The following is a 25,168-nucleotide window of genomic DNA, read 5'->3' on the forward strand; positions in this document are numbered from 1 at the left end:
AGGCATCCCTTTGCAAGCCAGGAAGAAAGCCCTCACCTGAAACCATATCGGCCTGCACCTTGATCTTGGACTTCCAGCCTCCAAAAATGTAAGAAAGAAATCTCTGTTGTTTAAGCACCCAGTGTATGGCATTTTGTTACAGCCCCCAGCATTAAGACACCCAGAATGACTGCACATCCCCAGGCACCAAGGGGTGTGCACCAGGGACAGGACCCCAAATCAGGCAGAGAGTAGAGCTGGGGAGGCCACGGCACAGGTCCCTACAAAGCATCCTCCAGAGAGAGAATAGGGTGGGGTGTCTGCCATTTGTCAGCTCAGAAGGGACAGCTATAGACAGCGCTCACTTTGTAAAAAGGCCTTTGGAGTTTTGCCCCCACAGCCCATCATCACCCCCCAGGGTGTTGGTCATGGGGTGCAAGGGGAGCCGGGCACTGAAAAGCCAGACCACATCCCCTTCCCCGCTCTGGTTCCCAGCCAGGGTCAGCCTCAACCAGGTAGAGGAGAGAAGTGTCACGTTAGAAATAAAATTGAAATTGCTTTCACACTGGGCTTTCTTTGTTTTTTGTTGTTCTTTTGTTTTGCTTTGTGTTTTGTTTTAATTGAGGTGTGATGCTTTGCTACCCACATGTGGTCCCCAGATGGGACATGAGCGTCACCTGGAAGCCTGTCAGAAATACAGTCTCAGCTCCCACCCTAGACCTGCTGGGTCAGAGTCTGCATTTCTTTTATAGGTTTATTTATTTATTTTTAGTGGGGAGAGGAGCAGAGAGAGAGGGAGAGAGAGAATTCTAAGCAGGGATTGGGAGCTGTCAGTGCAGAGCCCATCGTGGGGCTGGATCTCACGAATGGCAAGATCATGACCCGAGCCGAAACCAAGAGTCCTCACTTAACTGACTGAGCCACCCAGGTGCCCCCAGAATCTGCATTTCAGCAAGAGCCCCGGTTGATGTGTGCCCACAAAAGTTTAAGAATACTGGTATAACATACATCTCTGTGAGAAATGTTTACAAATAGACATGCCCAAGGAACAACCACCCCAACACCTCTCCTCCCAGCTGCAGCCCCAAAAGGGATTGACTGACTAAGGTGAAAGTCCAGACAGTGCTCACACAATAAGACCCAGGATCTCTTACCTCTCACTCCAAACGAGGACTTTCCAACCTCCTTGCAAAAATAGAAGCCAGGATCCCTATGTAGCATCTCTGCACAGGCTGGTCCCCACTCCCCACCAAAAGGCCACCTTTGGTTGCAAACCACAGGTCTTCTCCTTCTCTTTCAGAATCACCCCGTGGCCCAAGGGAAACCTTTGGCGTCACTGAGTTCCAGTCTTAGCACCATCGCATAGCAGCTGTGTTACCTTGGGCATGTTACTGCACCTCTCTGAACCTCAGTAGCTCCCACTGTTTTCTGACAGTTATGGCAGAGATCCAAAGAGAGCGGACATGATGTGACTAGCACAGTGCCTGGCATGTAACTTCACCATCCACTCGTTTAACACAAATAACTAACAAATCATACCCCTCCCTCCATTTGAATAAACATTACTACCTTTGATTAGCAACTAAAATATCAAGCTCTGACCATGTGCTGAGCGCTGTTGTACCTTCCTTGCATTAATTCCTGTGTTTACTCACTTAATCTCAGGAGTTAGGAAACATAATTACCTCCATTTTACAGAGGAGGAAACTGAGACATGGTGAGATTAATTAGCTCGCTGGACGTCACACTGGGTATGTAGCAGAGCCAGAATGAATCTAATTTTATACAGCCCAATACATATCTCATCTTTAAAACAAACACGTCTCAAGATTTTCTGTGTTAAACAGAAGTATAACAGCCTTGAATGTCAATTCAGAAGTACAGTAGTTGTCCCTTTTCCAAGGTGGATACATTCCAAGATGCCCAGGGGATGCCTGAAATCTCAGGTGGTACTGTGCCCTACATACAGTTTTTTCCCCCAAATACATACACCTGTGAGAAAGTTTAATTTATAAATTAGGCAGAGTGAGGGATTAACAATAATAAAATAGAGCAATTACAACAATATAAAAAAATTATAATAAAAGTTATGCGATTGTGATTGTGATCTCTCTCTCTCAAAATATCTTTTTTTTTTTAAGTTTATTTCTTTATTTTGAGACAGAGAGAATGGGGTATGGGCAAAGAGAGGGGGAGAGAGAGAATCCTAAGCAGGCTCGACACAGTCAGTGCAAAGCCTGATGCATGGCTCAAACTCACAAACTGTGAGATCATGACCTGAGCCAAAACTAGGAGTTGAACACTTAACCGACTGAGCCCCCCAGGCGCCAACCCCCGCCCTTTTTTTTTTTAAGTTTATTTATTTATGAGAGAGAGAGAGTCTCTCGAAATATCTTGCTGTACTGTATTCACCCTTCTGGTGGAAAATGTGAGATGGTAAGATGCCTACATGGGGAGGTGAAGTGAGGCAAAAGTCGCAGGCATTGTGACATAGCATCAAACACTCCTGATCTGACCGTACCTCAGAAGGAGGGTCCTCTGCTCCCAGGCCCCACTGACCACGGGTAACTCCAACTGCAGAAGGCAGACCTGTGGATCAGGGGTGAGGGGGGACAGGTGTACTCAGAATCCAGCTGAAAGCCATGAGAGTTTCTTGACTCCCCTCTGACGAGTTATTTCACGGCAGAGCAATAATCAATCACCCCTGATAGCTTCCAAACAGCCAAAAGCAAGCAAAACCTTGATTGTCTGTCAGCTGCTTCTCTCCTGCTAGAGCAGACGTTCAACTTGATTGGAATTAGACCCATGTTCACAATTGTCGCCTTGTCTCCGTGGGAAGCAAGCCCATGGGTGCCAGGTCCTAAACCTGTAGAGCTCACATGAGCCTAAAAAAGCACTAGATTCTTTCCTTCATCCTCCGTTCATAAATTTTCTGGCTTAGCATTTCTGCTCTTATGTTCTTTCCAGACACGAACCCGTCTGGAGTTACCTCCATTTATTCACTCAATAAATACCTATAGAGCCCCTACTGGGTGCCAGGCACTATTCTCCAAAAAGCTAGTCAGTGAACAACTTCCCAGTTCTGATTCTCATGAATCAGTTTCACCTACAAGTCCCCTTTGGTCTCTGAAGGGGCCGTTACAGTTAATTCCTCAGAACATATGCTCAGAAACCTTGGCCATCCTGTAGGCTCAACACCCCCCCAGATAACCTGAGTTTCCGGATTAAAGGAAAAGACTGTCCTATTCCAACCCCTGAGATGAATCAGCATCTGAGACTCTGGCCTTTCCCTCTGCGTCCTCCCCTTTTCTGGCTCCCTCCTCCTCTCTCAGTTTGAAAGCTTTCTTCCCCCAATCTCCTCTGGCCCCCTTGCCCCCACTCCAAAGCCACTTTCTCCTCAGTACCTCTCCGGGGCAAGACGCCCAGTCCGTGCCTCTGGTGTGTGTTTTGTTCCAGACCACCAAGCAATTCTATACCAGCTGGGGTCCTACAATTCAGCCCAACTCTGACACTCTCTGCCTGGAGTCCCACAAGGACTGCCCCCTACACACACTTCAGATGCCAAACTGAAGTCCAGGTTTTCACCTGTGCCTCTGACCACCCTGGGATGAGAGGTTCCCAGGACCCCCTTCTTGGGTTGGATTAATTTGCTAGAGCAGTTCACAGCACTCAGAGGAACACGACTAGACGACTGGTGTATTATAAATGGATATAACTTAGGAGCAGTCAGGTGGAAGAGATATGTGGTGTGTGGGTGTGGGGGAAGGGTGTGGAGCTTCTGAGCCCCCTCCCAGCGCCCCCGTGTGTTCACCAGCCCAGAGGCTCTCCAAGTCCCAGCCTCTGGGGTTTTATGGAGGCTTCCTTATGGTGGTCATTTGTTGCAGAGGCAAAAGGGAACAAATTTGGTGAGAAGTTTGGGCCCTTCTACCTTGTGTCAGTTTCCTGGGCCTCTGTAACAAAGTACACAAATGGAATGGCCAAAACAGACATTTGTTGCCTCCCAGTCCTGGAGGCTACAAGTCCCAGCTCAAGATGCCGGTAGAGCCACACTCCCTCTGAAGGCTGTAGGGAAGGATGGATTCCAGGCGTCTCTCCTCATGGCTGGTAGTTCCTTGGCTTGTGGCAACCTGCCTGCAACCTTCACATTGCGTTCCCCCTGTGTGTGTGTGTCTGTCTCTGGGGCCAAATTTCCCCTTTTTATAAAGACACAGCCATACGGGATGAACACCTACCCTAATGAGCTCAACAAACTGGATCACCCCGCAAAGACCATATTTCATTTTTTTAAATGTTTATTTATTTTGAGAGAGAGAAAGAGACAGCATGCAAGCAGGGGAGGGGCAGAGAAAGAGAGAGAGAGAGAGAGAGAGAGAGAGAGAATCTCAAGCAGGCTCTGCACTGTCTGTGAACAGCCCCATACGGGGCTCGAACCCATGAAACCACGAGATCACAACCTGAGCCAAAACTGAGAGTCAGATGCTTAACCGACTGAGCCACCCAGGTGCCCCACAAAGACTGTATTTCTAAATACAGGCCACATTCACAGGTGCTGGGGGGTCAGTACTTAAACGTTGTCCCTAAAAGCTGCCCTTCTTTACAAAGCCCGGGGAAGAGGGTAATAATTCCTTCCCTGCAAAAAGAAGCAATCTCTGCTGCTGTCCCCTAGTTCACTGCCACCAGCCTGAGAAGCAAGTGCTGGATACCCAGTATCCACCTATAACTCATCCTACTCTGTGGGGCCTGTAGGTGCTGGGGTGCCTCTCCCGGCTACGAAGTCCTCCCAGGCGGCAGCCGCCTCGGTCCCTTCTGCCGTAGCTCTTGCAATGTTCGCCTCCCATCCTCAGCACCTGCCACACGCCACACATCCAGTAAGTGTCTGTTGCAGGAACACACTCTTCATCTGTGTTTCCCGTCCGCTGAGCTCAGCAGAAAACACCAGCACTAAGTCGATGTGTGTTGAATTAAAAAATGAGCCCAGGAAACTTTCCGTGGACACAGAGGAGCTGACCTCAACCTGTTTTCAAACGCGGCATTGTTTATGAAGTGGTGACATTCTCTGAATCACCGAGACTCTGCAGGCAGCTCACATCTGCGGCTCAGGTGGAATTAAATTGGAGCCAATCCTTTTTGAAGCAGAGATTGAGGTCCTATGGGATACTAAGGAGACAGGGAGCAACAGACTTCTCTCTCTCATCCCGGCCCGGCAGAGCTCAGCACGGTGTTTCAGACAGACACATGGCCTTCAGGGCCTAGAACATCAATGGGGTTTGGGGTCAGCTCAAAGAGATGCGGAGACCCAGCCTGCAGAACCACGTCCAGACATCAGGTGTCTATGCATTAACGAAGCTGTGCCAAACACAGAGGCTCCTGCTGTTCTCAGAGACCAAGGCCTGCTGGGGGGCTGAAAGGAAACAGTAAACAGTCCTCTCCTCCAAGGGCACACACAGCCCCTCCCCCGGAGCCCACTCCAGTGTGGTTTCCTAAGGGTGTTGCTGTTGGCCCTTGAGACTGGCAAACCTTCCACCTCTTTTCTCTCACCAGCAGGGCAAAGTGGACTCCACCTACGCAAGGGCAGGGCTCCTAGTCTCCCCTGTTTTGGTAAGGACTCTGGCAGGGAATATGGTGACTTGGGTTCATTTGCTCACTCTCATTCCCTGATGGAAAGGGAGATGAGGATTCAAGGAATCGCAAGGAGGGGTGGGACTCGAGGCAGAGACAGTCTTCCCTTGGGTGGGAGAATGAGGCCAGGAGAGCACATCTCCGCTGTGGTGCCATCCCGCCATGGCTCCAATGAGCCTCTCAGCACCCTAGAGCAGAGTTAGCAAACTACATACAGCCTGTGGGCCAAAATCTGGTCGCCACTTATTTTTATAAATAAAGTTTTACCAAAACACAATCATGCCCCTTGATTTACATACTGTCTATGGCTGCTGTTGTGCTATGCCCGCAGAGCAGAATCATTGTGACAGAGACTATATGGCCTGCAGAGCCTGAAACCAGGGGCAACTTCATGGCCATGCAACCCCCTGGGCCCTGGGCTTAGAAGACACCTTAGTTTACTGTTCTGCTGCCACTGTCTTGAAATTCCTAATTATTTTTAGCAAAGGGCCTCGCATTTTTGTTTTTCACTGGATCCTGCAAATTATGTAGCTGGTCCTGCCTAGAACATTTACTTGCTGGCCCCAAGTTTGCCTACTTTTGCCTGTACTTTTCCAACCCTCCCTTTCATGCCTCAACAATTCCAGCCTTGGGAAGCTCACTCCTTTCTGAAGCAGCCTATTAGACTTCTGGACAACTGAGAATGAGTGCTTCCCGGTACCCTCAACAGTAATCCCATCAGTTGTCATTATCAAGAAGCCCACAGTGAGCCAGGCACTGGTTTGAATGAAGCCAAAGTCTGCCACTTACTCACCAGTCCTTGGGACCATTCAGAATAAATCTCATCCCTTAAACGTTCATGGATTTGAGTAAGGTTCTTCTGTTCTTCCCCTAAGTCTTCTCTCCAAATTGACATGGCTTTGTTTCTCATTAAGACATGCTTCTAGTTCTTGTACCATCTTACCCACCCTATCTAGATAGGATCTAGCTTCCCCAAAACCCTCTTAGAGAATGGAGCCTGAGTGTACAAGGCTCCAAGTGTAGACTGACCAGTGCAGAGTGGAGTAGGTCAGTCACCTCCATCATTCTGGGTATATATCTTTATTAATGCATCCTGACATCACATTGCCCTCTTTGGAAAGCATTCAAAGAATCTCCAAAATCTCAGGTAGGAATTGTTACCAAAATCTGGTAAGAGGCGATGGTGTCATTATCCTCATTATATAGATGAGTACACTGAAGCTTGGAGGGGGTGGCCTGCTGATTGGCAGATGACCAATTACTTCCAGTTCTGTTTCCAAATGCTTACTTCTCCCCTCCACCAACCAACACTCTTTAGAGGGCCCACAGTTTCTTCATCTGTAGAGTGCAGAAACTGGGTCTCTTCCAGCTCAGGATGCTGTGATGTGTCTGCTAAATGCAGACTCCAAAAGCCAAATAGTAAACAGAAAATAGATGCCCTCTGCCTAGATCTAAAACTCCTATGAAAAACTAAAAGGTTTCCTATTCTACTCATCCTAGCCTTATCTCTCTTGGAGACATCTGCAGACATGATCAATCTTGCCGGTTAATGTAGCCTTAAATCTAATAGTTATTTGAGTCTTCAGATTGTAGTGCTATGACTCTCCCGGTGCGTCTGTCTATATCATCTTTCCCATTACTTCCCCTTTTCTTATTCCACAGATTTATGAGTTCCTGCACATCCCATTTGCAAAGATTTTTTTTCCCTCTCTCCCTTAGCAAGCCAAACAACAACCCTTTAAAATAAGAACGCGGTGTCCTCCATAAAACCCCGGACACCAAATGGGCTTCAGAAAATCACTCTCTCTGCTTTACTGGGCTCTCATGTCAGGATCATCACCCCAGGGTTGACTTGAAAGCTTCATCTTTCAGTCTGTTCTCTGTAACATCTTCTCTGTGGGTACAAGGGCCCACTGGTGCCCTGTGAGGTTTGTCCCTGTGTGTGAGGTACAGAGTCTCGGCGTGAGGAACGCGGCCGGCTTCACCATCCAAATTGGACAGGTGAGGACACTAGGCACAGAGAAGGTAAAAAGCCCACCCGAGGTCACAAAAGTGGCAAGTGATGGGGCAAAAAAAGACCTCACGACGGACAGTTCCTGAGTTAAATGCTCTTTCGTTGCCACGACATTGCCTTTGGAAACAGGATCGTCATAAATGAAAAGAGAGACAGCTCTCTTTCTGCCTCTGGCTTCTAGCTCTCCCCATCCTGCTTCTCGAAATCCAATCATCCTTCTGGTCCCGCTGAAGTGCCACCGCCTTCAAAAGGTGCACCCTGGTCACCTCAGGCCACAGCATTTCCTTCCTTGGACATCCAAAATGGGCATTAGTTGCCCCACATCCTTGGTTCCTCAGCATCGATTGCCATCTCCAGGCAGCAACCCTTCCAACGTGACAAACAGGACAACTCTGTTACACCTCCAGTGAGGGGCAGCACACAGTGAGCCTCAACAAACGGCAGCTGCTGTTACTACCAGTGTCACTCTTTGTTCCAGTTCCCATGACTGTGAAACCAGCTACCCTCAAATTGAGTTAGTGGACTCTGTGGCTTCGGTATTGGGACAGGACACAGAACAGCTTGTCTGTTGCACGACGTCTGGGCTTCAGCCGGAAGGCACAGAGGTTCAGGGCTGACGTGAAGCCCGGGGCCTGGAGTCATCCAAAGCCTCAGGCACTCTCCCCTCTGACAGGCCGATGCTGGCTGACAGCTGGGGGGCCCTGGACCCTTCGCATGTGGTCTCTCCCCTTGGGCGAGTCAGGGCTTCCTGAAAGCGAGCAGCTGAGTTTCAAGGGCGGGAATCCTGAGAGGAGAGAGCCAGGAAGCTGTCTCCATCCTATGGCCTGGCCCAAAAGCCACATAACATCAGTTCTGCTGTGCTCTGGGAGTTGCAATCATCTAACCCCCTGCCAGGATTAAACAGGAAGAACACAGACCACTGTGGTGGAAGGAGAGTGTCCTACCGGAAGAGCAGAGATGTGGCCATCTCTGAAAAATGCAAACGTCCATGATCTGTTACCACTGCTTCTACTTTAGGATGAGCCTCTTCCTGATGGCTCCATCCCTTGTGAAATGCCATTGCCTCAGTTGCCCTAGCTTTTCACCGGGCATCTGGCCCCGCAGTGGACAAAACTCAAACTCAGGCTGAGCTCCCTGGCATATGGCAACACTTTCTTTGTCCCAACTCTTTACAGGAGAAGGTACATACTCCCACGAGCTGGGGGCCCAGGCAGGGGGATGAAGGAGAAAACAAACAGGTAATTCCTAAAAGAGTTAGTAATAGACTTTTCTAGTTGCCTGCCATTTACCCCTAGTGACCACTGTGGAGGCTACCAACGTGCTCTGCCCACAAATCTGCATTTCCCAGCCTCGTCTGCTGAGAGGGATGGCCGGTGAGAAATAAACAAAAGCTGTCAATGGGGACTTCCGGGAAAGCTTTCGAATGGAGCCGACTCAGCTGGCCGATGCCTTTTCCTGGCGCACCTCCCCACAGTTTCTTCTTCCATATGCTAGCTGGAAAAGCGACAGCCACCTTGTGCCCAGGAGGTGGCTATAAGAATAGCAGGACAGAAAGAGGGAGGTCTGGGAGTCTGATGCCACAGTGGAGCTACCACAGTAGTTCTGTACTATGTGACAGGGGGAGAAAAGCCCCCACCTGGCACCAGCCACTAATATCTCGCATTTTATTAGCGATAGCCGAGCACAGTTACTTGCAGAGCCCAGCTTTTACGCCGTGGTCACCTTGACTGTCTTCCTGCCTCAGACTCACTCAGCTCTGATCACCAGTGATCTTCCTCGCACATCATTCCGAAAAAGACCACCTGCTGTGCCGAGGTCTTCAATGGCTTCGCTTTTTATTGTTTATTTATTTATTTTGAGAGAGAAAGAGAGTGCCTACGCCTACGAACAGGGGTGGGGGGGGGCAGAGAGAGAGAGAGAGTCCCAAGCAGGCTCCATGCTATCAGCAAGAGCCTGATGAGGGCTTCCATCCCACAAACCATGAGATCATGACCTGAGCTGAAATCAGGAGTCAGACTGAGCCACCCAGGGGCCCCAAATCCATACTCTTTAGTATGACATTTGAGTCCTTCCCACATAGGCCCGAGCTGAGCCCCATCACCTGCCCTGCCCCTGCCAGACAACCCAGGCCCCAGCCACTGCACACGGCTCAGCATCCTAGTTCACACTGGCCCTCTGAAACTTATGGTCTTTCCACCCAAGAGGTTCTAGATAGTGAACTCCTGCTTACCCTTTAACAAACCCCAAAGGCACCTCCTTTAGGAAGCCTTCCCTGATTCCCTCAAAGTAAGCTATTGCCTCCTGTGGACCTCAAAGGCAAGTCCTTTGTAAAATATCTCTGATCCGTAGCACTTGCCACACCCTATTATAATTACTTATTTTTGAATCATACTGTCCTCCTAGACTGTGAGCTCCTCAAGGCAGGAACAGAGCCTGATTGCTCTGTTTACCCCCAGCTGTTGGCAAATCCTGAATGAATGAGTGGGCAGATGGATGAACGGATGCACAGCCCCTGGAAGCTGGGGACTCCGACTCTTCACCCCTCAGGCTGTAGAGGCCTTGAGTGACGGCCGAGTTGGAGGAGGACCCAGGAAAAGTGAGCAGGCACCTAAGACAGGTGCATCCCGCTGACACCCATGCAAAGTCTGGGGCCTGTGGACACCCTGGAAGCTGTCACGGCGGGGGGTGGGGGGCAGGACAAAGGGCAGCATGAATGTGGACCTCCTATCCCCTCCATGTGGTACCAAGAGGGCATGGGAGTGTGCGCTGCCCCATCAACGGTCTGCTTCCCTGGAAAACTCCAGAAGTGGGACAAAGTTAGCCCTGCTCCAGGCCACCAAACAGCAAGGCCAGGTACTAACTACCCCAATGAGAATCCCTACTGGACAGTAATTCCATTCCCGAAGCCCTTTCCCGCACAGGAGCTCATCTCCTCCTCTCCGAGAGGGTAGGCAGAAGGTTCTCGCCACGGCCCCATTCCACGGGTGGGAACCTGGTGGACCAGAGAGGAGAGGCGTGCCCAAGCTCACAGTCAGCAAGAGGCGGAGCTGAGGACCAACCCCACCCCCCTCCCAGAGAAGCCCAAATGCTGATGGCAGCCGTGCGAATTCCAGGACCCTCTCCAACCTCCGAGCTGCCCCATGGCCCACAGATGCCAGAGTCTCTGCTCTCTTGGGTGAGGCCCTGCGCCCTCGGCAGTCCCTGTAGGGAGTGCTGGGCCTTCCAGCAGAGCTCCAGTCTTAATTTTAGCTTGGAGGCCTGCCACGGAGGCTTTAGCGAGAGGCAGGCTGAAGTTATGTGGGACAGCTGTCAGCTGGCATGCTGGGTGGGGCCTGTTGAGCCGGCAGGGGCACAAGTCTGGGGACACCAAACTGTGTCCCTGCCCCAAGTCTTTTCAGCCCCGCTGGCCACACGGCTCAGACCTCCTCCTGTGGTCCCCCAGCTCCGCGATGATGGCCGAAGAGCACACAGACCTGGAGGCCCAGATTGTCAAGGACATCCACTGCAAGGAGATCGACCTGGTGAACCGAGACCCCAAGAACATTAACGAGGACATAGTGAAGGTAGGATCGGCGGGCCTGCCTGGGTGCCACCGCCAGGAGGGTGTCGGGTCTGCAGAATGTTTGGACGGGGGACGGGGGACGGGGGAGGGCTCTGCTCCACACACAGCCGGCTTCCCCGACAAGAGGCCCTGTTCCTCTGTCTTCTCCAAATCCTCCCTCAAAAGCCAGCATATACACCCCCCAAGGAACATTTAGCATAAACAAGAGCAGGACCTCAGCCGCACAAACGTGACGCAGGTGTTGCCCAGGGCGGGGAGACAAGTCACAGACCAGAGTGCCTCCCTACTCCTCTGAGCTTCTTCCCATTAGCGCCTGGCCCTTGTCCCAGGATGGAGACCAGCGGGTGGCCGACTTGGGCTCTTTCTCATGCCAGGGGTCAGTCTGCGGTCTCCATGGTGGGCGTGGGGTTAATCCCCAAAAGGTGGCTTCCAGCAGGGCTGGCAGCCACTCGTGGGGGCACTCATCTCCCCAGAGTACTACCCCATGTCCACAGCCCATGGTGTGGGGGCTGTGCCCAGTGCTCATGCCAGGTCCTGCGGCCAGGCCAGGGCAGAGGCCTCTCAGACGCACCCAGGCCCCTGGAAGGGACCACTCGGAGGGTGGTTACCGGGCCTTTGGGGAGTCTCCCCAACAGCCACTGCCTGAGTCAGCTCCTTTCCTCATCTGGATGCCCCCAGCAGCCTGACTGCCTCCGGGCCCACACCCTCCCTCTAACCTCCAGTTGGTAGCCACGGGGATCTTCCTACAGCAGAATTCCTGGAAGCAGGGTGGCCAACCACTGGCATCAGAGTCACTGGAAGGGCTTTTAAAAGGGCAGGTGCCTGGGGCCTCCAGAGTCCAACTAAATGCATCAGAATCACAGATCAGCCCTGTCCAATAGAAATGTAATGCAACCCATCATACAATCACCAGATGTCATTTTACATTTACATTTTACATTTTTCTAGTAGCCGTGATTTTTATTTTTTCAAAAAAAATTTTTTTAACATTTATTTATTTTGAGAGAGAGAAACAGACAGAGCACAAGCAGGGGAGGGGCAGAAAGAGAGAGAAACACAGAATCCAAAGCAGACCTCAGGCTCCGAGCTGTCAGCACAGAGCCAGACAGGGCTCGAACCCACAAACTTGTGAGATCGTGACCTGAGCCGAAGTCAGATGCTTAAATGACTGAGCCACCCCGGCGCCATGATTTTATTAAAAAAAAATTTTTTTTTAATGTTTATTTATTTTTGAGACAGAGAGAGACAGAGCATGAATGGGGGAGGGTCAGAGAGAGGGAGACACAGAATCTGAAACGGGCTCCAGGCTCTGAGCTGTCAGCACAGACCCCGACATGGGGCTCGAACTCACGGACCACGAGATCATGACCTGAGCCGAAGTCGGTCGCTTAACCGACTGAGCCACCCAGGCGCCCCTTAAAGGAGAAAAAACAAGCAGATGAAATTAATTTTCATGATATTTTTCTATTTAACCTAATATTTCCAAAATAGTATCATTTCAACATGTAATTGATATAAAAAACAATTATCAACGTACTATTATACAGTCTTTGTTCATCTTTGAAGTCTACCATGTATCCTTCCCTTACACTGCATATCAGTTCAGATTCCAAATTTATCAGAAATCCTTGTCCTGTATTTAGATCTCATAAACTGCGCGGCTGAAATCAATTCAACACACCCAAATTGTTCCAAAGATTTTTAAAAGTTTTCCAATCTCAGAATTAAGTATCACTTCTCACGTTTGAACTAAAATGAAACAAGATTTAGAATTCTTCTGTTGCCCTGGTCATAGGTCAAGTGCCCAAAACTCGTGACCGCTGCATTAGACAGCGTGGCTCTGGGCTTGCTCGGAAACACAGCCCCTGCGTTATCTTCTTCTGGAGGAATACCTCCCATGCTGGATAAAGTCTAACGTCTCGGCCATGGCTTTCAAGCCCCAACTCAATCCGGCCGCAACCTTCTTCCACCTTCCAGCCCTCAAGCCAGGAGCTGGCCATACCAACCAGAACATACTCCTGTGTCTGTACCAGGAGCAACCCCCACCCCCTTCTTCCCTGGGGTGAATGCCCTGCTCAGCTTTGAAGACCCAGCTCAAAGGTCACCTCCTCCAGGAAGACTGCCTCAGCTCCCCCAGGCAGTCAGTAACTCCCTCCTCCATGCCCCTGCTTCCCTCAGGGCACTTCTCCATAACAGCTCATGTTATGCTGTGACTGTCTTTATCTGTATCATTAGTGGCAGAAATAGGGTAATTATGGCACAGTGAGAAGAGCTACAAGGGGGAAATTACTATACGCATGTAAAACAGTATTCATCATGGTTTGTGCAGTGCAGTCTGGAGGACATAGTCCCGAACTCGGCTTTAACAGACCTGCTTTCAAATTTACTCTCTTCTACCTCAAAGCAGTGACCCTGGGCAAGTCACCTAGGCTTTCAGAACCTGAGTTTTCCTCTGTAAAATGAGCATAATATCATTTACTCCACCGGGTAAAGGACTCTCAGAGCAGCCCTGTGCAATAAAAGTATAATGAAAATAAAGGATTTGAAAGTGCCTAACACAGTAACTGGTGTGCAGCAAGGGTGTGACAAGTGTGAGCGGAGTTGGAGCCTGGAAGAGCTTGCAGGACAGGACAGCGAAGCCATGGGCCAGCTTTTACAACCAGGTTCCCCCCTGGCGGTCCCTAGGCAGCTGCTGGGGTGGAGAAGAGAACCCCAAGGGAGAACGTGGCTTCTGAAAGAGACCCACAACAGGTGACAAGTGTAGAGAGGCTCTCAGGCCCTACTGAGCCTGGAGTGAACGGGCTCCAGGCTCCAGGCCCAGGTTATAATCTCAGTGAGGGATGGGGGCAGCCATACAGACATGGCTGTTTACACAACTCTCCCCTGGGGCTGAGACCTGTCTCTCCTGAACCCCAGAAAACAGCCCTCAAAGGCTAAGCTTTTAAAAGGCCCTGCAAATAACCTTGTCGAGAGGAGATTATTATTTGGTATATTTATTGGACGCTCCCTGGCTTGGGGAGTTATTCTGTTTTTAATAACTGAGAAATGAAAAAGTTTTGAAATTCAGGACGAGGATCATAAAACGGAGTTGGATAAATAGCACAAACAGGTTGAAGTAGACTTCAGGTTTGTGTATGGTCTGTGAAAAAAGAAAGAAAAGGAAGAAGGGAGACAGGAGAGCTGGCCAGGAATTGGCAGGGGGGGGGGTAGTGGGGGGGGGTGGCCTGGCCAGTCTGTCTGAACAGGAGCCTGGGGCATCTCGGCTTCTTTGATCAACTGGGGAAAAAGACAAGAAGGAGGGAGGAGGAAGGAAAAGGAAGTGAGGAGGCAAGAGAGACGGAAAGAGAAACAAGGCAGAGGCTGAGATGAAGGCTCAGGAGGGGCCTGTCAGGGTGGTCATGAGGACTAATAGGCTCCTCATGGCCTAGGATGGGAGACACAGTAAGATCCTAGAATAAGACTGAGCTACAGAGACCCAAGTTCTAGGCCCAGGCCTGACACTAGCTCGCTGTGTGACTCCAGGGAAATCCCTTTCCCTCTTTGGCCTGAATCTTGGTGTAGACACACGCTGGGTGGAGAAGAGGAAGACCTGTCCCCTCTGCAAACAGCTGCTGAGGTTTCATATAGGATGCAGAGCAGGAGATAGACCCATGGTGATGTGGATTGGACCCCCAGCAGATGGGAGGTGCTCTGTTTGACTTTATCCAGAGTCAAAACTTCCCCAAACTTCTCCGAGTAAGGCCTGGTACTGCTCTTGAACCTGGGCTGGAAAATGAGTGCCAGATGCAGAGGGAGAGCCTTGTCCAGCCTAACAGACTTGAACTGTGGTCCCCAAGGTTCAGGGCTAGGTCTTGGGCAAAGGCTCATGGGGATTAGAGCTAAGGACCTGGGATGAACACACTCAGTTCCCTCCGCCCCGCCCTCCACGTCACCGCCACTCACAGAGTACCGCTTCCACGAATCTTTACTGAGCACCTGCTATGCACCAGGTCCTGTGCTCAGAGGAGTTGGGGATGAGCCAGACAGACCCACAGCGCATAAACCCCCCCGCCAGGCTGAGGGAGGTGTTAATGTACAGCAACAGTCCCCAGGGTTCTCCACTGTTCCCTTTAGACCCATGTTGTAAACCTCCAGCCCTCTTTCCATGCATTCCTGCAGGACCTCAGTCCCAGCACAAAGGCCTCTGAGTTATTTCTGAGAGGGCTCAGGGCCGTCTCCCTAACCCGCACTGAGGCACTCACACCCTTAGGCAGGAAGGAATGCTTGAGCCCAAAGCATCACACAGCCTCTTCAGCCTCAGTCTTCAACTGCTCTCCCCTCGGCCACTCAAGGTCAAACAGGGGGACAGACCTGACCCCAGCCCATCCTACTTGTTCCCACTCCACCTGCAACCGACATCTGCCGCTAAACACCCTTCTCCCTTGGGAAAACACACAAACCACACCCTGTGCCTATCAGCTCAGGCTAACAAACAACCAGAAGACCCAGTAGCCACCAGCTCTGTGAACCCTGCTCCCATTTGGGGCCCATGTGGACATTCTGCTGCAGAAAGATGAAACTGACCTGGTACTTTCTCTGGAGAAGACTCCAACCCAACAGAGAGGATGAGACTAAAATCATGAGAATATCTGGGAGAAGGTGCTAAACGCCATAAATAAGTGCCCGATGAAGTGTCACGGGGTTTAGGGAGGAAGATTTTACTCTCGTCTAGGAAAATCAGGAGCCACCTTCACGGGGAGGTGGTAGCCCAGGTGCATGTACAAATGGGAAAAAAATTAAAATGTGCAAAGGGAAAATAAGGCTTTTGAAAAAAAGGGAACAAAATAAGCAAAAGCCACAACATCAACAAGGATGTGGGTGGACAAGGATGTTGGGTGTGAAAGAAGAAAGAAAAGGAAGAAGGGAGACAGGAGAGCTGGCCAGTCATTCCTTATTGGTCTTACCCTCTGTCAAGTACCTCTAGAAAGGGCTACATTGCATGAACTCACAATGAAGTATTTACAATTTAGTGTTATGGGGACTCCTAGGTATTAACTGATCTAGTTTTTCAAAATGGCATCCTCTTTCTTGGGGACCTGGTTAAAATGCACATTTCTGGGCTCTGCCATCAGAAATTTTTATTCAGCATGGCTGGTGAATGTTTTGCACTTTCAAGTACAAACAGGTCTCTCTTGTCCTGTAGAAAATAAACCTGGAATCCAGCTTTCCTTAGAGACGCACTGTATAAGTTATCTATCGCTGTGTAACAAATCATCCCAAAACTCAGTGGTATAAAGCCACAACCAAGTGATGGTCTCCCACAGTTCTGTGGGTTGACTAGACTCAGCTGGGCAGTTCCACTGCTCTCACTGGTGGCCTCTCAGGCAGCGGCAGCCACCGAGGACCTCTGCTGAGCTGGAACACCCAAGATGGCTCACTCCTATGCTTGGTGCCTTGGTGGGGATGGATGGAAGGCAGGGCTAAGCTGGGATGCTGGGCTGGCCGGGTCTCTCCCTCATGTGGCATCTCCCCCAGATTCTAGAGCAAGGTAAAGTAATGGACTTCTAACTCCACCAGTCTCTACATCAGGGCATAAAAGTAGACTTTTAATTTGGTGGCTCGAGGCTCCCCAAGGAAGAGACTTCCAGGCCTTTGTAAGGCTTAGTTCCAGACCTGGCACATCAACCCTTCTACTGCATCCTGGTGATTAAAGCAAGTCATGGGGCAAGCCCACATTCAGTGTGGGATGAGAAGAGGCAAGGGCACAAACCCTCAGGGCCATGACTAACTGGGGGTCATCTTTGGAGACTGGTTAACCACCCACCAAAGGTGGACAGAACACTAAATATAAGATACATGGCCAGAAACCAACACCTACAAGGGCCAAATTGGGAGCAGTGCACTGGTTATCCCAGACTGTACACAATTCTATTGTTATTACCACTTACAACTCGAGAAGTAAAACTTTGCCATTTTTCAGCTGTTTTACAGCTAACACCTACTTTTAGCTTCCTACTGTATATGCCAATGCTTCTCAAATTATCCAGCTGAAGGGCCAGTTTTTATCATTATAATCTCAATCTGTGGTACACCAATACTTTTGTAAAATTCAACAAAAATGTATGACCAGGGAGGTGAAATGAAAAACGGGCATCTCCAGTGTAAGCCCCAATTTTTATTATCTTTAGACTTAACAGACCTAAAATTACTGGCTCAAATTTCTGTGACTGTTTTTAAATGCTTACTCTCAACTTCTATACATACCTTGTTGAGAAGAGGGTCACTGGCCATGGACCGCCCTTTAGGCAGCAAGGCAATGGGTAGGAAAAGGAAGACCCAGCAAAACTAAGCCTCCCCCTTGGGTGTTCGGACTCCAAATCTAACTCTGAGTCACTAGGAATCTTGGCCCAATCCTCCTGGTGTAGAGTTAAAAAAAAAACAAAAACAAAAACAAAAACCGGAGGCCCAGAGAGGGAAACTACCATGCCCAAAGCCATACAGTAACTCAGTGGTCAAGTGGAGACTGGAACCAGATGTCTATCCCCCTGCCTAGAGCGATTTTCCCGCCACAGATACTCTATCTGAATTGTCCAGGGCCAGGGCACCTGGGTAGCTCAGTCGGTTGAGCGTCCGACTTTGGCTCAGGTCATGATCTTGGGGTCAGTGAGTTCCAGCCCCGTGTCGGGCTCTGTGCTGACAGCTCAGAGCCTGGAGCCTGTTTCAGATTCTGTGTCTCCCTCTTTCTCTCTCCTCCCCCACTCTGTCTCTCTCTTCTCAAAAATAAATAAACGTTGCATTGTCCAGGGCCCTGGATGCCCAAGGACTGAGTCATACAGGAATCTGGGGAGGTATTTTTGACAGGGGGTTGCTGCTGGCCTTCCCTGAATCCTCCGGCAATGCCTGGATCTGCTGTCTTGCACCTTCCCTGCCCTCTTGGGAGACAGCGGGGGCCACGTTGGCTGGTTCCGATTAATCAACTGGCCCTCTTGCTGTTCCAAAAATAAATACGCCAGAGAAGGGGACACCAACTGAACGAACAGCTACATTCACCCTTCCCACCCTTTGCCCTTCCCTCCAGCTGCACACCAAGCCCTGAGGCTCTTTTGATGGATCCAGCCCACACCCAACCACCTTCCCAGAAAAAGCCATCTCCTCTCCGCTTTAGAAAGGAATTAAGAAATGAAGTCACTGTGTGCTTCTGATACACTGGCATGACTGCCTATCCCTGCCTGAGCCGGGTCTTATAAATACCTCCCCAAAGTAGGTGCTGTGGACAAAGCTGGCCCAGTGCTCAAACAGCTGGGCCTGACAGCACAGCCCATCCCTCTGAGAACACATTTTCTGATTCCCAGAAAACGGAGCAGTCGCCCCATGCTCAGTGCCCAAAGGCGTCATGAGCAATAATTCAAATGTCAGCATCAATGTCTTCTGCAAAGTAATAATAATTAAACGACGCAACAGAGAGGTCCCTGGGAGTAAGATTACTACCGTAAACAGCAAATGAGGGAAAAGAGGCAGAAGTATGCGTGCACACACACACACACACACACATTTATGACTAGGTAGGCTGGAGAGTTACTGTACTTAGGATCTGGGGTGTCAACAGATTTTCTGAGATATATTTGCATAGGAACTTCAGAACAATTGAACAAATAATTACCTTCACTGAGCACCTACCACATGCTAGGGATTGGGCTGAGCATTGCCCAAGAGGTGGTATGCCTAGCACAAAGTAGGTGCTGAATAAGTATGTGTTGGGATGGGGGACAGGCATGGGTGTCTGTGAATGGATGGGGAGATCCATGGATCAATGGATGGATGGATGGATGGATGGGAGATAGGTAGGTGACTAGATGGTGGGGAACAAATGGATGGATTGGTGATAAATTATTTCTATTCCTCATAACAAGATTGTAAGACATTGCAAATGCATTTTTGCAGTTGAGGGAGTGAAGCTCAAAGAGGTAAGTCATCTACCAAAGTCACTCATCAGAGTGGCACCTGCCCTGGGGTGCAAAGCCACCTTCGGGGCTCGAACATCCTCCCGAAGCGAGCACTCCGTAACAACCAACATGAGCTAACAGTTATGAACCAGGTATTCTGTGCCAGGAAGTTTTCTGAGTATTTAGATGTCTTATTTAATCCTCCAACAAACTTTATGAGATGAATCCAGGAAACTGAGGCACAGAAAAGCTCAGACACTTGCTGAAGTTGACAGAGCCAGTTAGTGGCAGACCTAGACTCCAGCCTCAGCAGCGTGACTTCAGACAGGGTTCTTTTCCACTCTTCAGCCTCTTAGAGGCCAGACACAAATACTCAAAGGTGTTGAAAGGCAGAAAACGCTAGACTAGACCAACAAGACAGGCTGGGCTACAGAGGAGCAGGGTGGGTAGCTGGCTTTAAATAAGGGGCTGGGAGCTCTGCCATGGGGCAGGTCTCTCTGGTCGACAAGGACCAGACCTCAGATGCTCCACAGTGAGAATCCACCTTGGGGTCTGGCCCCAGCTGGGGCAGCCTGCAGAGCTTAGATTAGAATCAGGACACCTGATTCAGTCTGGGCCCTGCTCCCTCCCACCTCTGGGCTGTGTGGCTTCCCGTGAGGTGAGGAGGCAGGCCTGGGGAATCTGTGAGTCAGGGGTACACCATCCTAAGGAACAGCCACAAGAAGGGCAGGGGAGGCCGCAGGCACTGAGTGGGAAAGGGAAGGAAGGAGGAAGTGCCTGCTGGGACAAAGGCAGGGAGGCACGTCTCCACCCTAATGTCTCCTTCTGCTGGCAAAGGTCCTGGGGCTGCACTATGCTCCAGAAGCCAGCCGGGGTGCTAAGAGGCATCAGGCTGAGGCACGGCCATGATGGAGGAGGGGCAGGCTGCAGAGGTCAGAACTCCTCAATCCAAGATCCATGCCCCAGGGATCTAACTGCACCTCAGTAATCATTATGGGTGTCCCCAGGTCAGGGCTGGAATAGTTCTCCGAGACCTATCCTCCCCATCTTCTCAGATTTGAAAGCTCTCTGGGGTGCCTGGGTGGCTCAGTCAGTTGAGCGTCTGACTTTGGCTCAGGTCATGATCTCATGGGTTGTGGGTTCAGGCCCCACATCGGACTCTGTGTTGACAGCTCAGAGCCTGGAGCCTACTTTGGATTCTGTGTCTCCGCTTCTCTCTGCCCTTCCCCTGCTTATGCTCTGTTTCTGTCTCTCAAAAAAAAAAAAAAAAAAGAGAATAAAAAAAATTTTTGTTAAAAGATTTGAAAGCTCTCCCAAGAAACAGCAACTCTGAATCTTTGCCCCCATATAAGCCAGATGTAGAAGATGTCAGCTCTTTCCATCCACTGTCTAAAGCCATAAGATGTTCCCCAACCAACTTGGGCCTTCTTTTCCGCATATCCAGCACACCACTTTTCCATCTCTGCCTCCAAATCCCACAGTCCACCAAAGTCCCAGACAGCCACCACCTCCTGGGAGCCCTCCAGGAATAAGTGCGATCTTTCTGAGAAGATGAGGACCATATTTGTATTCTTCCCGCCAGCCCTGCCCTTTCACCCAGGGGGCCACAAATGACTTCTGCTGAAACCCCAGAAGAGAAAGCTGGAGGCTGAGATTTAGGGAGGTGGGGGTGGGGGGCGTCCTGGAAGGCCCTACTGACTCCCTGAGTCAGCTTTCCGCATCACCTGTAGCCTGAAATATCAGCACATCCACTCTGTTCTCCATAAACATACCATCCCCTGGATGGGGCATCATCCTCCGATGTCTCCAGGGGGATCCGGGGATCTGAGGCATGGCACAGGAACTCAGAATCTAGTCACATGAGAAAAACAGGACCCACCATTGTACGTGCAACATGGATATGTCCAACCCCTCCCCCAAAAAGTTACCCTGGAAAGGAAAGTACTAAAGCAATGACATCGTTAGTACTAGGGAAATACAAATTGGAGGTGCTTTTGTTTCTTTCTGCTGTTGCCTGAATTTTCTGCAATGTGGCTATGTAATTTTATAACGAAAAGTACTTTGAACCTCATGCCTAGATGAGAGGACCCCCCTTCCTCCAGCAAAAGTGGGGAAAGGGTTGACCCTGGAAGACTGATGTTGGAGCTCTGCCCCCACCAGCCCCCACACGTGTCCCCTCCACCATTAGTATGATTAGTTTGAGCATTCATTCAACCAACTTTTATTAAAGTAGCCTAGGAACATGGAAGATGGCCCATTTTACAGACACGACAGCTAAGGCTTAGTGATGCTAAAGGACATCACACGCGAGAAAGAAGCTATGATGGTCTTCAATGCATAGCAGGGACTCAAGAAAGGTTAGTTAAATGACTTGGCTGAAAGTACAATGTTTTTTCCCCCAGGTTTACTGATTATTTTTTCCCACTTCCCAAATGGGGCCTCAGTCACCATTTCAGTGGAATGTGTGAACCAGATTCTCTGAGCGCCCATGCTCCTCCCAGCTGCCAGACTTAGGAAAGTCTGAGGTTGCCACAGGACTAGAGTGAGGGAAGCACCTGTCTGCTGCACAAAGTGCTTCAGGCCTGCTCAACCACACTCAGTTGCAGACACCTTTGCTAGCCAGGACGACATGGCCCTCACTTTGCCACATGCCACATCCTAAAATAGCTCTCAGACCTGTTTGCCTCTCTTTGGCCCCCCACCATCACCCCAAAACAGCCTGTTGTCAGGTCTCACCTGGAATATTGCGACAGTTCCCTGCTGGACCCCACCTACATCCTCTCTCCCAACCACCACTGGCCCAACAAGCTGCTCAAAATTCAGATCAGAGAACAGAGAACAGACTGATGGTTTCCAGAGGCGGGGGTAGGTGGCGAGTGAAGGGGGTCCAGAAGAACAAACCTCCACTTATAAAATAAGTAAGTCACGGGGATGTACGGTGACTGTATCTAACAATACTGTGCTGCACATACAAAAGGTGCTGAGTAGATCTTAAAAGTTCTCGTCACACACACAAATTTATACCCATGTATGGTGACAGATGTTAACTACACTTACTGTGGTGATCATTTCCCAATACATCAAAATACTGAATCATTATGTTGAAACTAATATAATATTATGTATCAATTATACTTCAATTAAAAAAAAATTAACTCAGATATGGCTAAGCCAGTCCCCTGTGCAAAAAAGCCTTCAGAGACTGTTCATCACAGACTGACTGTCCCTCCAGGCCTCTCCAGCCCCACTCTGGCCACTCCGGGCTTGCCCTCAGCCTTACGGAAGCACCTGCATCACCCTGAGGGCACACACTGTCTATCTGGTTAGGTACTAGCCCCACCCAAAACATGCTGTTCCAGCCCATGCCCCTGCCTCCACCTGGCTACCTTCAAGTATTGGCCTGGCTGGATGTGTCCTCTTTACCCCCAGGATGACTAGGACTGTCCAACTCTCTAGGATCATAAAATATCAGAATTTGAGAACCACACCTCTAGGTCTGCATCTGCATTACTGATGGCTTTAAGCAAGTCACTTAATTCCCCAAGGGCCTGCGTATCCACCTGTGAAATGAGGGGGCTGGACCAGCCCCTGTGTCTCACCGCTCTAGGGAAGCATCGGCAGCCCCCCGGGGGCTCGCTGGAAATGCAGTCTCAGGCCCTGCCCCGGCTGTGCGGGTCAGAAGGCCCAGCGGTGGGGCCCAGCCATCAGGTGTGACAAGCCCTCCAGAGGGTCCTGAGGCTGGCACCCCAAAGCCCGAGGAGTGGGTGGACGCTGTGACCCGAGGATTGCCCCTCCCGCCCCTGCAGGTGGATTTTGAAGACGTGATCGCGGAGCCCGTGGGCACCTACAGCTTCGACGGAGTGTGGAAGGTGAGCTACACCACCTTCACTGTCTCCAAGTACTGGTGCTACCGCCTGCTGTCCACGCTGCTGGGAGTCCCGCTGGCCCTGCTCTGGGGCTTCCTGTTCGCCTGCATCTCCTTCTGCCACATCTGGGCGGTGGTGCCGTGCATCAAGAGCTACCTGATCGAGATCCAGTGCATCAGCCACATCTACTCCCTCTGCATCCGTACCTTCTGCAACCCGCTCTTTGCCGCCCTGGGCCAGATCTGCAGCAACATCAAGGTGATGCTGCGGAAGGAAGTGTGAGGCCAGGTGGGGCGGTAGGGGTGGCCGGGCAGCAGGGGGAGTCAGGGGAGGCTGGCCCCACCGTACTTCTCCATGGGCCTGCCGGCGAGCTCTTTCTCTTTAGGGACTGCTATTCTCCCCCCCCACCTCCCACCCCAAGATGGGAGCACACTGTGTAGGGAAGCCAGAAAGAAAAGACAGCCCCGCCACAGAAGCACAGTGGCCCTTCGCTCTGCCCCCCACCCCCGCCCCGCCTCGATGCCCCTGTGACCGGGCACGAGGAAAGGTAATTTGCTAAAAGGCAGCTACTGTGCAAGTCTTTGCATTCACTGGGACTGTAACAGCATAAACCAGCACTCCGTTCCCACCCGGAGTCAACCTGTTGATGCACGCCGCCCGGGGAGGCTACCGGTGACTCTTGGCATTAGGAGGGTGGCTCCAATAAAGGGTTTCGGCTGCATTTTGGGAACGCTGTGTTTTTGTGTGTCCGCAAGGTAGGTGTGTGTCCTGATGAGCTCCAAAAATACAGTTCACTGCCCCGAAGAACAAGCGGGGCAAGTTGGTTGGTCCTTCTCTCTGCGAAATTGAAGAGCCAGAACAGAACTTGGTTTCTCTTGGGCTTCTTCTTGTTGTCTGGGTATCCTGCTCCCCTGTGTTTCTTAGGAGGTTATATTCCCACCGAGGTCTGCTTCCCTGGGCCAGCCAGTGGTCACCAACAGAAGAAAATGGCCCTTGGGCTGGAAGGGGCAGGAGACCCTCCCTGGGCACCACTGAGGGCAGGACTTGGGTTCAGAACCCTGTGAACCTCCCCTTTGGCTCACCAGACACCAAGCCCCTGGCACTGCTGCTTGGCACACATATGCCTTCAGCCCTCAGAGAAGTGATGAAGGCATAAGGTCCAGTTTGTGCATGTGTGGACCCACTACGGACATAAAAAACAACAGCAGAGGCATGTCACCTAATCCCACTGGGGGGAAAAATAGCAATCTCACATTCTTCAGAGATGCTTTTCCCAAGAGTGTTATCCAGATCTTAGTCCTCAAAAAAAAAAAAAAAAAAAGGTGGGTACGGATTTTGTGATTAAATTTCTCTGGAAAATGCTATCTATTTCTCTCAGAGATTTTCAATAGACATGAGTACATTAAAGGCTCTGACAAGTCCTGCAGTAAAGAAATCTATTTAGGCCAGTGTGTCTCAATCCCACTTTTTTTTTTTTTTTTCATACAATACCCACTTACGTCTCATAAAATTATGGTTCCACAGCAGGTTTTCAGAGGCATCACCTCACTGGTGCCTGGCCATGAGCCCAAGAGGGCTTTGGGGGTCGGGGGTGAGGTGGTGGGCAGTATGGTAGAGTGGATTGAAAGACAGGGAGCAGGCAGCCTCAGTTCCAGTCCTGTCTCTTCTCCTACTTGCCTCTTCTGGCCTCAATTTTATCATCCATAAAATGATCTCTAATGTCCATCTCAGCCCTAAAATTTTGCCTGTTTTTGTTTTTTCTAGCATCTTATCATGAAATTTTCGAACACAGAGGAAAGTTGAAAGGGTTTGCCATGAACACCCATACGCACACCATCCAGGCTTTGTCACACCTCTGACACCCACCATCCTCGGTTTTCTTTATGCATTTTTATAATTTTTTTAATGTTTATTTATTTGAGAGAGCAAGCACGCACAAGCGGGAGACAGGCAGAGAGAGGGAAGAGAGAAAGAGAATCCCAAGCAGGCCGTTGGTGCAGAGCCCGACATGGGGCTCTAACTCACAAACCGTGAGATCACAACCTGAGCCAAAACTAAGAATTAGATGCTTAACCAACTGAGCCACCCAGGCACACCTCTTTATGCGTTTTTAAATAAGCCGCAGATATCAGTATTTTTACTTCTGAACACTTCAGTAGCCATCCCTTGGTTGTTTCCAGGTGGGGAAGTGACAGCCCAGAAAGGT

The 25,168-nt window shown here is 50.3% G+C and overlaps 1 protein-coding gene across 1 annotated transcript; it reads left to right on the forward strand.

Moving 5' to 3' along the window:
* Positions 1–10,688: 10,688 nt before the first annotated feature.
* Positions 10,689–23,627, forward strand: CAV3 (caveolin 3). The gene is made up of 3 exons (XM_047849373.1): positions 10,689–10,787; positions 11,055–11,175; positions 22,903–23,627. Exons 1-3 carry the CDS (start codon positions 10,753–10,755, stop codon positions 23,242–23,244), a joined length of 498 nt encoding a protein of 165 aa, XP_047705329.1. The 5' UTR covers positions 10,689–10,752; the 3' UTR covers positions 23,245–23,627.
* Positions 23,628–25,168: the final 1,541 nt, after the last annotated feature.

The sequence above is a fragment of the Prionailurus viverrinus genome, chromosome A2 (assembly GCF_022837055.1).
Source record: "Prionailurus viverrinus isolate Anna chromosome A2, UM_Priviv_1.0, whole genome shotgun sequence".
NCBI classification, from domain to species: Eukaryota; Metazoa; Chordata; class Mammalia; order Carnivora; family Felidae; genus Prionailurus; species Prionailurus viverrinus.